Source organism: Eleutherodactylus coqui, chromosome 11, assembly GCF_035609145.1.
Source record: "Eleutherodactylus coqui strain aEleCoq1 chromosome 11, aEleCoq1.hap1, whole genome shotgun sequence".
Classification (NCBI taxonomy): domain Eukaryota; kingdom Metazoa; phylum Chordata; class Amphibia; order Anura; family Eleutherodactylidae; genus Eleutherodactylus; species Eleutherodactylus coqui.
Window position 1 is genome coordinate 87840752 of NC_089847.1, and position 19106 is coordinate 87859857.

General features: G+C 45.1%; 2 protein-coding genes across 3 annotated transcripts in view; both read left to right on the forward strand.

Moving 5' to 3' along the window:
* SLC25A45 (solute carrier family 25 member 45) overlaps positions 1-19106 on the forward strand; it is a 67428-nt gene that overhangs the window by 19204 nt on the left and 29118 nt on the right. Inside the window, exon 1 of one of the 2 annotated variants that reach the window (XM_066582965.1) lies at positions 15294-15337. The exons of the other annotated variant lie outside the window; for it this stretch is intronic. Coding sequence (XP_066439062.1) covers positions 15313-15337 — 25 coding nt within the window. The 5' untranslated portion in view covers positions 15294-15312. Of the gene's footprint in view, positions 1-15293; positions 15338-19106 lie in introns of those variants that run through there. 2 annotated transcript variants of the gene reach the window in all.
* Positions 1-19106, forward strand: part of LOC136582150 (solute carrier family 25 member 45-like) — an 81614-nt gene that overhangs the window by 19149 nt on the left and 43359 nt on the right. The gene's annotated exons all lie outside the window — the stretch shown is intronic.

Consider the following 19106-nt stretch of genomic DNA (forward strand, 5'->3'; position numbering starts at 1 on the left):
GCACGAACATGCCCGTCATCAGTGCCGAACTATAAATCTGCTTTAGTCTCTGAAGACAACCCTGTTCCACTCCGTAGCAGTCCAGAGTTGTCATTCACGACACCACTGCAAACAGAGGAGACAGTGGGTGTCAAAGGGAGTGCACGGAATACAACCTGTGTGACCCAATGTCCTTAACCCCTTCCCGCTCCATGACGTAAAGGTATGTCATGGAGCGGCGGGGTATGTGTGAAGAGAGGTTACGTGGCAACCTCTCTTCATACAGTGTGGGCGTCAGCTGTTTATAACAGCTGACACCCGCGGGCAATAGCCGCAATCGGCCGATCGTGGCTATTAACCATTTAAATGCCCTGAACGATGTTCGGGGGTCCCGCACGGCCCCACCGTGGTGAGATCAAGGGAGCCGTGCCGTTGTCATGGCAGCCGGGGGCCTAATGAAAGGCCCCAGGGCTGCCTTACCAGACTGCCCATGAAGCCATCCATACTGCCTGGTAAATTGCAGTATGACGTAATGCTATAGCATTATGTCATACTGCAGGAGCGATCAAAGCATCGCAAGGTAAAGTCCCCCAGGGGGACTTCAAAGTAAAGTTTAAAAAAAATAAATAAAGTTTTTTTAATTGTAAAAAAAAGATATAAAAGTTTAAATCACCCCCCTTTTGCCATATCTATTATTAAAAAATCTAAATTATAAAATAAAAATATGTATTTGGTATCACCGCGTCCATAAAATTCCGATCTATCAAAAAAGAGCATTATTTTTCCCGCAAAGTGAACGTCATCCGAAAAAAAAATAAAGAACGCCAGAAATGCACTTTTTTAGTTATCCAGTCTGAAAAAACGCAATAAAAAGTGATCAAAAACTTGTATGTACTCCAAATTGATACTATCGGAAACAACAATTCCCGCAAAAAATGAGCCCTTGCTCAACTACATCGATGGAAAAATAAAAAAGTTATTGTGCGCACAAAATGACCACAGAAAATAATTGAAAAAAATTAAATGTCTTTGAAAAAAAAAGAGTAGTATAGTAAAAAAAAAACCTATACAAGTTTGGTATCGTAGTAATCGTACTGACCCATAGAATAAAATTATCATGTCGCTTTTGTTGCCGTTTGTGCGCCGTAGAAACAAGACGCACTAAAAGATGGCGAAATGTCGTTTTTTTTTTCATTTTACTCCACTTACAATTTTTTTTTAAGTTTTTCAGTACATTATATGGTACTTTAAATAGCACCATTGAAAAATGCAACTCGTCCCGCAAAAAACAGGCCTTCATACAGCGACGTCGATGGATAAATAAAAGAGTTACGATTTTTTTGAAGGGGGGAGGAAAAAACGAAAATGGAAAAAGAAAAATGGCCGCGTCATTAAGGGGTTAAGCCAAGCACCTGGAAATAGTTCTCAGATGGGTGATGTTTCTTGATTTTATATCAATTGGTTGGATGATCTCAAACATTTGACAAATTAATGAAAATAGAAGAAATCAGGTGAGGGCAAATACTGTTTTACAGCACTTTTAATAATCATATTGTGCTAAATATGCCAAATAAAATCTTTAAGGTCTGATCTATGTGGATGACAGTATTTGTTGTCCATTCGCACTTCTATACAAATAATATATTATTTCACATATCCAGCACTTTTCAATATCTCAGCATTTCCCCATAAAACTCAGTAATGTTAAATACTCTTGTATAAAAAAGACAAAAGTATTATAGAGGTGATACCTTTATTGCCTATTCAGAAAAATTATGTAGGCAAGCTTTCAAGGCAACCTAATGCCCATTCATCAGGCTTGTCAGATTATGCCGGATGAAACATTTTACACAACATTTCCCAATGTTCTTATCATTTCTTCCCTTTCACAGCACATACTTTACCTTAGGTCACCTCTGAGTCCTTGTGACAAACAAAAGTGCAATCATACTCCGTTCCTTAGGGATTATAAGTGAGCAATAAATTGGCCAAGATTCACTTTTCTGTGCCAGTTAGATGGTGAAACCATATTTAGGTTATCTGTACATTAAGTCACTTGAATTAAAATTGCTCATACATAGTAAGACTTAGTGTCTCTTATTTTAAACTAAGAGGGGAATTAATTATTAAGACTGGCGTTTGAAACGCTGGGCCTAATGTGATCCCCATGGGTGCATGATGCGACTAGAGATGAGTGAGCACCAAAATGCTCGGGTGCTCATTGCTCGAGTCGAGCTTTCCGCGATGCTCGAGGGTTCGTTTCGAGTAACGAACCCCATTGAAGTCAATGGGCGACTCGAGCATTTTTGTATATGACCGATGCTTGCTAAGGCTTTCATTTGTGCAAATCTGCATAACCTACGAAAGTGATGGAAACAACACAGAAACGGATAGGGCAGGCGAGGGGCTACATGTTGGGCTGCATCTCAGGTTCCCAGGTCTCACTATTAGGCCACAATAGCGGCAAGAGTGCCCCCCCTCAACAATTTTTACTTCGGACAAACCCTCATTAGCAAGGCACACCTTAGCTAAGCACCACACTACCTCCAACCAAGCACAATCACTGCCTGCAGGACACACCGCTGCCTCTTCTCCCGGGTTACATGCTGCCCAACCCCCCGCACGACACTGCGTCCAATGGGGAATCCATGTGTCCACACACTACTCATTCTGTTTGGGTGTCGGATACCTCATCGACAACGCAAGGGGTAAACCCTCTGCACTCTGCACCCTACCCAAGTCTGTCAGTGTTTTGGGGACAGACAGGTACAACTCCGCTATGGCAAGTCTGTGTGCACCCGCAGCATGGGTGGCTAGCAGGAACAGACAGACGGTACAGAAAGAAATCCCATGGCAGTGCCCCAGATAGCTGAGGTTACGTGAGAGGGAATACATGTTGGCTGCAGCCCACATGCCATGCCCTAGACATTATGGGTTTTTTAAAAAGTGCCAGGCAGGTACAACTCTGCTACGGTAAGTCTGTGTGCACCCGCAGCATGGGTGGCTAGCAGGAACACACAGACTGTACAGAAAGAAATCCCATTGCAGTGCCCCGGATAGCTGAGGTTACGTGAGAGGAAATACATGTTGGCTGCGGCCCACACGCCATGCCCTAGACATTCTGGGTTCACAGATAGACAACTGTGTCTCATCATCATCATCCTCCTCACCCACTGAAAGCTCTTGAGACAGTTGCCGGAAGTCCCCAGCCTCATCACCCGGACCCCGGGAACTTTCCAAAGGTTGGGCATCGGTCACGACAAACTCCTCAGGTGGGAGAACCATTTTTTCCCAATCAAGGCAGGGGCTCGAGAACAGTTCTTGGGAGTCTGTCTGCTCATCAGAATGTGTCATTTTCAAGGAGTGAGGAGGCTGGGAGGAAGGAGGAGCAGCAGCGAGAGGATTCAGAGTTGCAGCAGTGGACAGCGTAGAAGACTGGGTGGTCGATACATTGCTGGATGCATTTTCTGCCATCCACGACAGGACCTGCTCACACTGCTCATTTTGTAATAAAGGTCTACTACGTAGACCCAAAAATTGTTATATGAAGCTGGGGACCCCAGAAACTTGCCTCTTTCCTAATCCTGCATCAACCGGCTGTGATTCCCCTGGACCAGGAACTCGGCCTGTGCCTACACCCTCACTTGGACCTTCGCGTCCTCGCCCGCGTCCACGGCCTCTAGGCCTACCCCTACCCCTCAGCATGGTGTATTACCACTAGAGCAGACACAGAGCGGTCTGAATAATTATGCAATTAGTGGCGTGCAGTTGGAGGCTGACAGCGGTTATGTTACGCACACTGCAGTCCACCAAAAATTATACGCTAGGCTCCAAAAAGGCCTAGCTGGCTAATAGTGAGCCACTACAACAGTAATGCACACGGTCACAGGTAGCCCAAAGGAGGATTTTTTATTTTTTTTTAAAACCAGCAGCCTAGATAGCGTGTATATATCTTTCCCTCTATCAGCGGCTGCGGGCGTATGCTGTGCGTGAGCTGACGGGACGCACAGAGCGGTGTAAAAAATTAGGCAATTATTGGCCTGCACTTGGAGGGTCACAGCGGTTATGTAACGCACACTGTAGGCTGAAAAAATTATACGGTGGGCTGCAGAAAGGCCTAGCTGGCTAATAGTGAGCCACTACAACAGTAATGCACACGCTCACAGGTAGCTCTTAGGAGGAGCTTTTTTGGGGTACTTGTTGACAGGATTCTACACTACCACTGTCCCTGCCTGACCAGTACTGCCCCTATACTCTGTATAATTGGCTGCAGACTGAGAGCGCAATAGTCTGCAGAGCCCAAGATGAAAAAAAAAAAAGGTGCAAAACTGCTCCCAGCTGCCACAACAGTAATGCACACGGTCAGAGGTAGCCCTAAGAAGGACCGTTGGGGTACTTGTTGACAGGATTCTACACTACCACTGTCCCTGCCTGACCAGTACTGCCCCTATACTCTGTATAATTGGCTGCAGACTGAGAGCGCAATAGTCTGCAGAGCCCAAGATGAAAAAAAAAAAGGTGCAAAACTGCTCCCAGCTGCCACAACAGTAATGCACACGGTCAGAGGTAGCCCTAAGAAGGACCGTTGGGGTACTTATTGACAGGATTCTACACTACCACTGTCCTTGCCTCACCAGTACTGCCCCTATACTCTGTATAATTGGCTGCAGACTGACAACGCAATAGTCTGCAGAGCCCAAGATGAAAACAAAAAAATTGTGCAAAACTGCTTCCAGCAGCCACAACAGTAATGCACACGGTCAGATGTGGCCCTAAGAAGGACCGTTGGGGCTCTTGCAGACGCAAACAGTAGCCTAACACTCTACCTATAGCAGGAAAAGCACTCTCCCTGATCTCTGCCAGCGTGTGTCTGAGGCGAGCAGCGGGCGGGACTGCTTTATATACTCGGCGGTCACTTGCTCTCACCAGCCACTCACTGCTGGGGGGGAGGGTGGGATAGGGCTGGAACGTCACAGAAGGAAGTTGTAATGCCTTCCCTGCATGTCTATTGGCCAGAAAATGGCGCAAAACGCGCAAGGAAGGAAATGGAATTGACTCGAGTACCGCGTGGTGCTCGTCTTGAGTAACGAGCATCTCGAGTAGCCTAATACTTGAGCGAGCATCAAGCTCGGACGAGTACGTTCGCTCATCTCTAGATGCGACTAATGTATGAAGAGGCGCATCTTGGTCTAAAAAGAAAGTTATGCCTACTGGAAGCTGGAGTAGATTTCTGCTGGAATGTGCTCAAGTTTCTGGTGTAAATTCTTCTTAAATCAGTTGGGCTGGCTGGCCATGCCTCCTCCCGACAAACTTTTTAAAGTGGCATATGTTAGTGTAACTTCAAAAAGTCACAAACTTTTTGCACAAGCATGGCTTGAACCGTAATTTATTAATTTTTTTTTTGCATAATTTTGGCTTCCTACCTTCCCTTCGAAATGTTCACACTCAGTGAGATTGAAAAAGAACATAAATCTATGTAGTTAAACCTGTCGTGCAAATGTGCTAAAGGGCGGAACGCAGCAAAGTCCACACAGCAGTAGGTCGCCTTTTCAGTAATGTAATACAACAAAACAAGATCTATACAAAACCACTCATAGGGGAATGTTCAATGTCCTGCAGTATTAAACCAGAAAAAAGGAAAACTAGCAGGTACTTAACAACTGATCCCATTTTTGGAGGACCTGCATGTTAATATACCTTAACTACTTATTTTAATAATATCAATAATAATGCCTTTAATAATATTACAGGGGTTTTCCAACTTGTGTTTTTTGTTGTTTTTTTTTTTCAAATGAAGCTTAAAAACGCTACAGTGGTTTTTTCAGACTTAAAGGAGATGTCCCGAGGCAGCAAGTGGGTCTATACACTTCTGCATGGCCATAATAATGCACTTTGTAATGTACATTGTGCATTAATTATGAGCCATACAGAAGTTATAAAAAGTTTTATACTTACCTGCTCCGTTGCTGGCGTCCTCGTCTCCATGGTGCCGACTAATTTTCGCCCTCCGATGGCCAAATTAGCCGCGCTTGCGCAGTCCGGGTCTTCAGCAGTCTTCTATGGAGCCGCTCGTGCCAGAGAGCGGCTCCGTGTAGCTCCGCCCCGTCACGTGCCGATTCCAGCCAATCAGGAGGCTGGAATCGGCAGTGGACCGCACAGAAGAGCTGCGGTCCACGAAGGTAGAAGATCCCGGCGGCCATCTTCAGCAGGTGAGTATGAAGACGCCGGACCGCCGGGATTCAGGTAAGCGCTGTGCGGGTGGTTTTTTTAACCCCTGCATCGGGGTTGTCTCGCGCCGAACGGGGGGGGGGTTAAAAAAAAAAAAAACCCGTTTCGGCGCGGGACATCTCCTTTAAAATGGCCTTTTATTGCAAACTCTATGTTTTAGGCTACAAGAACATGAGCGAGAATTTCATGCGAGTTTAGTTTTGTGCTTTGCGAGACGCATAAAAAGTGAGCGAATATGAACTCTATTCTTTTAAATGCAGTTATTCACATGAGCGATTTTTTTTTCCCCTCGAAGCAATGGTTCAAGGTTAAAAATCGCAATATGGTCTTTTTTTTTACATTCTCTTGAAGCGCATAACTCATTATTCTCAATGGGACCTTAAAAGACATTGCATGGCACTCACATGCTGTGCAATGTGCATACGAGTGCGATGTGATGTTTCCTATTGAAATCAATGGGAAACACTTGGGATCCTCTAGTTCGCCTGAGGATCACAAGTGTGCATCAGAAATGATGCAAGGTGTTTTTGAATGAAAAGCGCCTCACATCCATGTATAAAAAGGCACATTGGCAAGTGAAATATTGTGTTTGCTCCTATGCATGTAACCTTAGTTCCGTATTTGGTTTGTGTTTTGCGGACTGTTAAATGGAGCTAATGTACATCTATGTAACTATTCATATGGAAATATATTTTTTATGTCTGTTTTTTTTAAAAAAAGCAACATGACCTATTTTTTCCCTTTCTGTCTCTGCATTCCTATTATCTTCTATTGAGCAAACACAGATCAGTATTTGTCCAGTAGAAAATAAAATATATGGAGGCAAGAAGAGATCAAATAATGTTAGAATACTGATGACGTACAGTTATACTGTCATCTGTAAAACGTCCATAATACGTATATGTATTACAGACATGTCACATTTTGCTCGTCTGAAGCCCATCTTCAAGCTTAAACAGATAGGTGTGAGCACAACTGCACTTGCTCACTACGGATACAGCAAGTGAAAATAAAACCATTGAAATCAGAGGTTTTCTTTTGTCCAGCTTTTGACTGGAAATAATCTGTGGGTCCGCCTCTGATTTTGATCTGCCGCTCATCTTACCTTGCAACCTGCAGCCCCTAACTGCAGCACATAAAACCTGCCTGTAATTTCACATTAAAATCCTTAGTTAGACCTGCGGATTTTGGTGTGGAATTCAGCAGCTTCGAATTTGGGTACGTCCTCCGGGCTAATTCTGGCCCATGTGATACAACTAGATCTAGACAACCTTCTGTTAGCTAAACAGTCTGCACTCTAGACTGATACATTGTAGCAAACACAGAGATTTGTGTGGTTACTGCTAATGTATTCGAAGAGATTCTGTCACCTACTTTTACTTCTACTAGTTAAATTTATGGGCTGTAAGTAGGTGACCCACTGAGTCCAGGAATGTAATTGTATATACTTACGTCAGCCATCACTCTCCCCCTGTAGTTACAAGCACTGGCCACTACACAGACGTCGGTGCAGAGGCTTCTGCTCCACCTCTGTGTTATTGATGCACTGACAGCATGCGCCCGCACAGCTAATTGGTTGGGATCCTAAGCGGCGGATCGCAGCCGATCAGCTATTGATGGCCTATCCTGAGGATAAGTCATCAATAGTATTTCCATTAAAAACCCCTTTAACCAATAATACTGGGAACTTAACTTATGTATTGATGAGTGGAGTGCTTTTGCAGTGTCCCCCCACCTTTTGGCTGATGGCTGCTCTGTATCTACTTGTATATGCGGTTGTCAGCAATGAATGGTCTGGATTTGAGGGGTTGCTCTTTAAGGCCCATTTACACACAACGATTTTCACTCAAAATTTGTTCAAATGAGTGAAAGTGAGCAAAAATTGTTATGTGTAAATGTGAAGCCATCGTGAACTATTCATTCATTTGTCGTTTATCGCTGAGTTTCATCCTGCATAAAAATAGTCATTAGTTCGTTCTCTTGTCATTAAGGCCCATTTAGACACAACGATTATCGCTCTAAATTTGCTCAAAAGCCATCTTTTGAGCAATAATCGTTGTGTCTAAATGTGCCCATCTTTCACTTTTTTGCCGAACAATGGAATTCAGTTCTGCCTGAAATTCATCGTTCAGCAGAAAAGCTGATAAGACGGACTGCACGCTGTGTTCTGCCGATGGGGGGGGGAGGGGGGAGGTGATAACAGCTGATTGCATTGGCTCAGCTATCAGCTCCGCCGGCAGAACAGAGCGAAAGTATGCAGTGAACAGCGGATGGTCTGTTCCCTTAATACAGCTCCTGGCAACTCACATGCTACTAATTGGTGCTAATAGGCATTAGTACCAAGTAGTAGTTTATGCAAAATGATGGCTTAAAAGCCATCTTTTAAATGATCATCTTTGTGTATGAATGGGCCTTTAGGTTTAAGGCCTCATGTCCACGGGGAAAATCAGATCCGCTGCAGATTCTCCATGTAGAATCTGCAGCGGGTCCCTTCTGCCCCGCGGACATGAGCGCCGAAAATAACAATAAATCAGAATTAACTCACCTCCCATCCGCTCCGTTTCTTCTCTTCACCGCGGCGTCATCTTCTCTGCCTCACGGCCGGATCTTCTTTCTTCGGCTCGGCGGAAGCGCATGATGACATCGGTGACGTGCCCCGCGCATGCGCCGTCCCGAAGCAAAATGATCCGGCCGCGGCTGAGAGAAGATGGCGCCGCGGAGAAGAGAAGAAATGGAGCGGGTGAGTAAATCCCGATTTTTGTCTCCCACGGATCCGGACGGCTTCCATAGGCTTCAATAGAAGCCCGAGGGAGCCGTCCCCGCGGGAGACCCGCATAAAAATGGAGCATGGTCCGGATTTTTTCATGCTCCAGTTTTTTTAAATCCCTTTTATTGACCATCCGCGGGTATTTATCTACCCCGCGGGTGGTCAATGCATCCCTATGGGGTGCGGATCCGCGGGCAGAAGAAGAGTTAAAATCCGCTGCGGATTTTAATTCTTATTTTGCCCGTGGACATGAGGCCTTAATGTCATTTGTTCAGTCCTTCAGTGTTTCAAAGACTTGAGGGAGGGATGATTGTTTGCCCAGCTAAACACAATGACTCATCCTGCAGTAGACAATGGCTTTTTCTTTGCACTAATTAAAATCCTCCTGTGAGAGATTCTTTGCATAAACACACAGTCAGCTGAGCAAACAACATATACAGTGTTTATATAGCATGTGAGGGAAACAGCAAGGATTTCAAACAATTATCATTTGTCTAAATACTCATCATTGGAATGCAAACAAGTCATTAAATCTTTTGCTTGTTGAAACGATAATCGTTGCGTGTAAATGGGCTTTTACATGAATGCAATAGACACATAGCTATGAGCCCATCGTATTCTGTGATAAGCGTTATTATCCTAACGGCACACTACTTTTTGTGCCACTTGTGCGCAGCCAGCCTTTCCCCATAACGCTATATAGGCCACTAAATAGATTAACATTCAACAGTGATAGATTCACATCAAGAAGACATTTAGTAGACATAACAAGTTATATCTGTGACTGAGCTGCAGCACGCTCTATCTATTGAGTTTTTAGTGAGTTCTTCCTCCATTGACTTTAATAAGAAGAACAGGGTATTTTACAGCTAAGGGCTTAGTCAGACGGGAGTTTTTTCGCGTGATTTGCGCATGCGCATGCGTCCGGCGATTTTATAAAACCATTGCTTTGCAATGGTATCGGACACATGAGCGCTTTTTATGCGCTCGTCCGATAAATTATAGAACAGAAATCACAGATCGCACCTATCTGCGATTCCTGTTCTCTTCTCTATATGCGCCCAATGGGGCCGGCGGCAGCAGCGCCGACCCCATTGAGAACATATAGAAGACAAATCATTCTTCTCTGCCACAGCTGTAACAGCTGTGGCAGAGAAGAACGATGTTTGCCCATTGAATTCAATGGAGCCGGCAATACAGCCGGCTTTATTGAAAGCAATGGGCTGCCGGCGAGCGCGGGATGAATTGTCGGGAAGGGCTTAAATATATAAGCCCTTCCCTGCAATTCATCCAGAAATGTGTAAAAATAAAAAAAATATATATACTCACCTTGTCCCGGCCGACGGAGTTCAGCCGCGGCCGGCGGCAGTTCTCCTGAACTGCTCTCTGTAGTATTCAGCAGCCGGGGATTTAAAATCCCCACCTGCTGAATGAGCTGCCTCTGATTGGTCACAGCCTGACCAATCAGAGGCAGCTCTCCCTCACACCCATTCATGAATTCATGAATGACAGCTGAGAGCTGCCCCTGATTGGTCCCTGCACTGAGCCAATCAGAGGCAGCACTCACTCACCCATTCATGAATTCATGAATGGGTGTGAGTGAGAGCTGCCTCTGATTGGTCAGGTTGTGACCAATCAGAGGCAGCTCATTCAGCAGGCAGGGATTTTAAATCCCCGGCTGCTGAATACTACAGAGAGCAGTTCAGGAGAACTGCCGCTGGCCGCGGCTGAACTCCGTCTGCCGGGACAAGGTGAGTATATATATATTTTTTTATTTTTACACATTTCTGGATGAATTGCAGGGAAGGGCTTATATATTTAAGCCCTTCCCGACAATTCATTGCGAGATCGCCCGCAGCGCATTGCTTTCAATGAAGCCGGCTATATTGCCAGCTCCATTGAATTCAATGCGCTGGACAGCTCTGGCCCGTTTCTATTGAAACGCGGCTAGGAGCAGTTTTTTCGGGCGATTTTTCGGCCCCGGTCACGCGATTTGCGGGTGTGCATCCGTCATGTGATCCGCAAATCGCGGGAAAAACCGCCCGTGTGACTAAGGCCTAACTCTGTAACAAAAATACAACTGTCATTGCATCTTGAAATGACAGCTGATTTTGCTATCTTTTCTTTTTTTCAATCTTTGGTTTGTTCTCGGTGTTTGTGAGGTGCAAATGCAAAGTCCGAACAATCTAATATTCAGTAGATCAACATCTCTAGATTTGCATAGGCCAGACACATCCATTGGCTGCATGCAATTTCTATTTACTTCATGCAAGTAAAAACAATCATGAGCAGGGGAAGAAAATAACGATATCTGCCCTGACTAATGCACCAAAAGGAGCTGCAAATAATTATTGTCAAAAGTATAAGACCTCTCTATTATCTAAATAAGGGGGGTCTCATACAAACAGATTCCAACTGCAGAATCCGTGATCGCCATCCGCACAGAGGATCCACGGCAAAACGCGGGCATTGAAAGGCATGAACTTTCGATTTTGTCTTCACACTCGTGGATACAAATTGCGTATTCCGTGAGCAAAAGAAAAATCGCAGCATGCTTTATTTTGCCGTGGACGGCCTCTATTGAAATCAATAGAGGCCGTCCGACCTGCGCAATAAACATTATGTATGGGCTGCAGATACGCACATCATTGCTTAACGATGGCATGTGAAATACAAACCTTGAGAAAACTGTACTGCGCATGGCCGACAGCGAGCCACCGAGGTCATCCGCAGCCCAGCTAAATCAGGTATGCAGGCTGGCCCGGCTCACAGCCGGATTGAATATACATTACTATGAATGTATATTGAAAAAAACATTTGCCACCCTTCATCAGTACACTTGCAAATTGCTAACCCATCCATTCTACTGAAAGCAATCCATGATGCATTTTCATTGTTTACACTCATGAGTCTTCTTGTATGTCAGTATAGAACTTATTTACAACCTAAAGAAATCTATATTCTACATACTATGTATTCATCCATACGAGGGTTCCTTTACACATATTATTGTTGAAGCATGTTTAATGCTCGTGAAAAATGTTATGGGTTTTCAAGCGCTTTTTACAAACATTTTTGGTAGCCTTTTTCTACTTTGAAACTTTAAGGGCTTTTACCCACTCACAAAAATCGCAAGTTGCTGCTTTTGCGATTTTGGTGCGATGCGATTTTAACATTAGAAAGTCCCATTGAAAAAAATACAGTGATATCGCAGTGTTAAAAAAAAACTCTAGTGGGTAAAAGCCCTTACAACAAATTTCCTGCCGCTTTTCAAGTTATTACAAAAAGGTGGAAAAAAACATATCCAACGCATGCTATGTTTTGGGGAATAAAATGGCACAACATAATAACATAGTATGTTAGGATGAAAAAAGAGATATCTCCATCCAGTTCAGACAATTACCCCCCTAACCCCCAATGTTGATCCAGAGGAAAGCAAAAAAACAACAACAATGACGTAGAAGCCAATTTTCCCCATTCCTTCCTGACTCCAATCTGGCAATCAGAATAATCCCCAGATTAACGACCCTTCTAAAGTAATCAGAACATGTAATGTTGTATCACTCAAGAAAAGCATCCAGGCCCCTCTTGTACTCTTTTATTGAGTTCACCATCACCACATCCTCAGGCAGAGAGTTCCACAGTCTCACTGCTCTTACAGTAAAGAACCCCCTTCTATGTCGGCGTATAAAGCTTTTTTCCTCTAGACGTAGAGGGCGCCCCCTTGTTGCAGTCCTGGGTGCAAAAAGATGATGGAAGAGATCTCTGTATTGTCCCCTGATATATTTATACATAGTTATTAGGTCGCCTCTCAGCCGTCTTTTTTCTAAACTAAATAACCCCAATTGTGATAACCTCTCTGGGTATTGTAGTCCGCCCAATCCATTTATTACTTTAGTTGCCGACCTTTGAACCTCTGATATGTCCTTCTTGAGTACTGATGCCCAAAAGTGCACACAATATTCCATGTGTGGTCTGACCAGTGAGGATAAGAAAAAAAATGATAAATGATGTGTATGTAGACTTTGAGGCAACAACTAGTCCCATTGTTTTTGACATAATGCTAACAACTACGGCATGAAAAATACTGCAAAACACTATATGTAATTCCAGTGTAGTGCTATCTTTTAACTCGAAGCCGCAGTATATGTAAAGTTTACAACTTACTTATCGTCTTCAAATATCATCCTGTTATTTTTCTTTAAATGATCTTCATATACGAACTTTGCAAAGTGTAAGAGTGAAGTATATCCACCGGCGACACTCCCTGTGAGTGCTAAAATATGTCTGGTCATTCATTATACAACTTAGGTAAATATTAACTAATAAAATGTAGGAGTGTCCAGAAAGTTCATAGCAGGTCACCAGGCTCATATGACATTGGTAGTGTCGGAACAATATGCTTAAACCAATTAGATGTACTTATCAGCTGGGCAGCCTTATGCACGACTCCTCCATGGACATGCCGTTCAATTACGCTTTCCTTGTATGTTTTATACAATACCACTAATAAAAGGCATTCACAATAATATTACCAGTGTGAACAACATGGTCACATACAATACATTAAAATCCTTTGATTAGTAGTAAAATGAATTTTTTATATTTTTACACTTTTTGTTGGCTTGTGATCATGTAATTGTAACTTACAGGCAGTTTCAAGAGTCATGAACAAAATAATGCACATAATTCACTTGTATCTTTATGGAACATATCAATTACTGATTTTCACTAGACTATCTAATGTCTATGGAGTTGTTACAGGGGTAGTCCAAGACCCCGAACCAGTCTTTATTCCTCATTGACAAACTTTGTAATTGGCTTATTAAAAATATGCATTGTTTCACAGACCAAGACTGTGGTTACATACTTGTGCTGTCAAATTCACTGCACTTCCACTGATGTCACATAAACAATTCCATGAGATTTTGTGGCTTGGTATAAGGGTACTTCATCAGCATCTATGTCACTCGCAGTGGGCCATCCTTGCATTTGGATGAAGTGCACAAGCGCCAATGTTCTTCAGCCTACCTGAAGAGCCTAGCAATCCATTTGAATGCAAGGATGGCCCATTGCTAGTAAACCCATTTACTTAATTGGAAATCAGTTGCAACGCCAAAGACAATCTGTGGGCAGTTGTGGAACGGTTGCTGGAAGAAAGCAGTCATGTTTTTCTGATCCTGCCCTTAACTTTTAAGGAAGATTTCCACCCAAAATATGAAAATAGCTATATGTTGCTAAATTAGAAGTTATAGTACTGTGCTTCCCCCAAAATAAGCCCTACCATGATTTTTTTGGGGATTTTCATGGAGGCTTGTAATATAAGCCCTATTCTGAAAATAAACTGTAGCTATATGACATAAAAAAAGGAATACATTATCTAGCATGCTCGGTCCATGTCCCTCCCACTGCTCTCTGTAGCTTCGCTGTGCTTCTTGCAGTCCTTGGCCTCCAGGAAGCGATGGCTCTGATTGGTTCTTAAGCGCTGCTCAGCCAATCAATGCAGTGCTCGCTGAATCAATGCGACTGCTGTGATTGGTTCTATAACTGCTGCATTGATTAGCTGAGCAGCTGTCGAAGAACCAATCACAACCATCGCATTGTGGAAGCAGCATTTCTGAATTGGCCGAGCCACGGCATTGACTTGCCTATTCATGGGTGTGCAGACTTATGGGATGATTTAGTGAATCCTGCATTGAGCACGGGGTTGGACCAGATGATCCTGGAGGTCCCTTCCACCTCTACCATTCTATGATTCTATGATCCAAGTAATGAATTTTAATGGATTATAAGTAAAACAGAAGAAAAATTGTATCTGAAGTGCAGGGTTCTACCTATTCTGGGAATCCTAGTGGTTTTAACCATTTCAGGACTGGGTCAATTTTAACATTTTGAACAATTTTTTCCTCTGTGCCTCCCATTGGTTAGAATCTTTCTACAGGGATTATTCCAACTGGCAAATTGGAGTCAGGAAGGATTTTTTTCCTTAAATGGGGAAAATTGGCTTCTACCTCATTGTTTTTTTTTTGCCTTCCTGTGGATCTACTAAGGGTAGTAGGCTGAAGAGGATGGACATGCGTCTTTTTTGGCCTTACATACTATATTACTATGTATATATTACTCTGTATTTGCCATAGACACTTTAGGCTTTGTTTTTAACAGGAAGAGCTATACATTATGTAGGTGCCATGTTTTGGTACATATACTTTTTTTTTGGTTTAGAAAAAAATGCAGGAAAATGCAAGAAATAAAACACAATCCTGTTGCTGGTTTTATTGATATTTATTGCATTGGCGTTTTACAGGTGATTTTGGGGTCAGTGGTGCTTTCATCAAGATATGGCATTTGCTGGTACTTTTCTCTGTAAGCTTTTTAATATAACTTGAAAAAATGTGTGTATACAATTGCACTATTTTAAAAATGGTAAAAACTAGAGATGAGCGAACACCAAAATGTTCGGGTGTTCGTTATTCGGAACGAACTTCCCGCGATGTTCGAGGGTTCGTTTCGAACAACGAACCCCATTGAAGTCAATGGGCGACCAGAGCATTTTTGTATTTCGCCGATGCTCGCTAAGGTTTTCATGTGTGAAAATCTGGGCAATTCAAGAAAGTGATGGGAACGACACAGCAACGGATAGGGCAGGCGAGGGGCTACATGTTGGGCTGCATCTCAAGTTCACAGGTCCCACTATTAAGCCACAATACTGGCAAGAGTGGGCCCCCCCCCTCCCAACAACTTTTACTTCTGAAAAGCCCTCATTAGCATGGCATACCTTTGCTAAGCACCACACTACCTCCAACAAAGCGCAATCACTGCCTGGATGACACTCCGCTGCCACTTCTCCTGGGTTACATGCTGACCAACCGCCCCCCCTCCCCCCCACAGCGCACACCAAAGTGTCCCTGGGCAGCCTTCAGCTGCCCTCATGCCACACCACGCTCATGTCTATTTAGAATTGCGTCTGCCATGACGAGGGACCGCAGGCACACACTGCAGAGGTTGGCACGGCTAGGCAGCGACCCTCTTTAAAAGTGGCGGAGCGATAGCCCACAATGCTGTACAGAAGCAATGAGAAATAGAATCCTGTGCCACCGCCATCAGGAGCTGCACACGTGGGCATAGCAATGGGGAACCTATGTGCCACACACTATTCATTCTGTCAAGGTGTCTGCATGCCCCAGTCAGACCGGGCTTTTTAATTCATAGACACAGGCAGGTACAACTCCCTATTGTGAAGTCCCTGTCGACCCACAGCATGGGTGGCTCCCTGGAACCCACCGGCGGTACACAGAAATATCCTATTGCATTGCCCAACACAGCTGAGGTAGTAATGTCGTGCTTAATGCAGGTGGGCTTCGGCCCACACTGCATGCCCCAGTCTGACTGGGGTTCTTTATAAGTGTACAGATGTAGTAAAAACTCCGTGTGCACCTACAGCATGGGTGGGTGCCAGGAAGCCACCGGCGGTACATAGAAATATCCCATTGCATTGCCCAACACAGCTGAGGTAGTAATGTTGTGCTTAACCCTTTCCAATCCAATTTGTATATGGTTTTCCTAGGGGGGCTTACTCTTTTACTGCCGTTATACAACGGCGCTATATGCTGGCTAAAGCCAGTACTGCATGAGCTGACACGTAGGATAGGCTCCGACAGCAGAGAGGCTGGCAATATACAGTAAGAGAACCCCGACAGACATCTACCAACAACGGAGCTGTACAGCCTTAAACCCTAATGTCTTCACAGGTCACACAGTGGACTGGAAAGGGTTAATGCAGGTGGGTTTCGGCCCACACTGCATGCCCCAGTCAGACTGGGTTTCTTTATAAGTGGAAACAGATGCATTTATAATTCCCTGTGGACCCACAGCATGGGTGGGTGCCAGGAAGCCACCGGCGGTACATAGAAATATCCCATTGCATTGCCCAACACAGCTGAGGTAGTAATGTCGTGCGTAATACAGGTGGGCTTCGGCCCACACTGCATGCCCCAGTCTGACCGGGGTTCTTTACAAGTGGACACATGTAGGTTAAACTCCCTGTGGACCCACTGCCTGGGTGGGTGCCAGGAAGCCACCGGCGGTACATAGAAATATCCCATTGCATTGCCCAACACAGCTGAGGTAGTAATGTCGTGCGTAATACAGGTGGGCTTCGGCCCACACTGCATGCCCCAGTCAGACTGGGGTTCTTTAGAAGTGTACAGATGTATTAAAAACTCCGTGTGCACCTACAGCATGGGTGGCTCCCTGGAACCCACCGGCGGTACATAAAAATATCCCATTGCATTGCCCAACACAGCTGAGGTAGTAATGTCGTGCTTAATGCAGGTGGGCTTCGGCCCACACTGCATGCCCCAGTCAGACTGGGGTTCTTTAGAAGTGGACACATGTATTAAAAACTCCGTGTGCACCTACAGCATGGGTGGCTCCCTGGAACCCACCGGCGGTACATAAAAATATCCCATTGCATTGCCCAACACAGCTGAGGTAACGTCAGCTGTAATGCAGGTGGGCTAAAAATTAATTTGATTACACTGTAGGCGAGGGCCCACAAAAATTGCTGTATCAACAGTACTAATGTACATCCCAAAAATTGGCCATGGCCAGCCAAGAGGGCAGGTGAAACCCATTAATCGCTTTGGTTAATGTGGCTTAAGTGGTAACTAGGCCTGGAGGCAGCCCAGTGTAACGAAAAATTGGTTCAAGTTAAAGTTCCAACGCTTTTAAGCGCATTGAAACTTATAAAAATTGTTCAGAAAAATTATTTGAGTGAGCCTTGTGGCCCTAAGAAAAATTGCCCGTTCAGCGTGATTACGTGAGGTTTCAGGAGGAGGAGCAGGAGGAGGAGGAGGAGGAATATTAGACACAGATTGATGAAGCAGAAATGTCCCCGTTTTGGATGGTGAGAGAGAACGTAGCTTCCATCCGCGGGTGCAGCCTACGTATTGCTTACGTATCGCTGCTGTCCGCTGGTGGAGAACAGAAGTCTGGCGAAATCCAGCCTTTGTTCATCTTGATGAGTGTTAGCCTGTCGGCACTGTCGGTTGACAAGCGGCTACGCTTATCTGTGATGATTCCCCCAGCCGCACTAAACACCCTCTCCGACAAGACGCTAGCCGCAGGACAAGCAAGCACCTCCAGGGCATACAGCGCTAGTTCAGGCCACGTGTCCAGCTTCGACACCCAGTAGTTGTAGGGGGCAGAGGCGTCACCAAGGATGGTCGTGCGATCCGCTACGTACTCCCTCACCATCCTTTTACAGTGCTCCCGCCGACTCAGCCGTGACTGGGGAGCGGTGACACAGTCTTGGTGGGGAGCCATAAAGCTGGCCAGGCCCTTAAAGACTGTTGCACTGCCTGGGATGTACATGCTGCTCGATCTACGCACATCCCCTGCTACCTTGCCCTCGGTACTGCGCCTTCTGCCACTAGCGCTGTCGGCTGGGAATTTTACCATCAGCTTGTCCGCAAGGGTCCTGTGGTATAGCAACACTCTCGAACCCCTTTCCTCTTCGGGAATCAGAGTGGGCAGGTTCTCCTTATACCGTGGATCGAGCAGTGTGTACACCCAGTAATCCGTCGTGGCCAGAATGCGTGCAACGCGAGGGTCACGAGAAAGGCATCCTAACATGAAGTCAGCCATGTGTGCCAGGGTACCTGTACGCAACACATGGCTGTCTTCACTAGGAAGATCACTTTCAGGATCCTCCTCCTCCTCCTCCTCCTCCTCAGGCCATACACGCTGAAAGGATGACAGGCAATCAGCCGGTGTACCGTCAGCAGCGGCCCAAGCTGTCTCTTCCCCCTCCTCCTCATCCTCCTCATGCTCCTCCTCCTCCTCCTGTACGCGCTGAGAAATAGACAGGAGGGTGCCCTGACTATCCAGCGGCATACTGTCTTCCCCCGCCCCCGTTTCCGAGCGCAAAGCAGCTGCCTTTATGGTTTGCAGGGAATTTCTCAAGATGCATAGCAGAGGAATGGTGACGCTAATGATTGTAGCATCGCCGCTCACCACCTGGGTAGACTCCTCAAAATTACCAAGGACATGGCAGATGTCTGCCAACCAGGCCCACTCTTCTGAAAGGAATTGAGGAGGCTGACTCCCACTGCGCCGCCCATGTTGGAGTTGG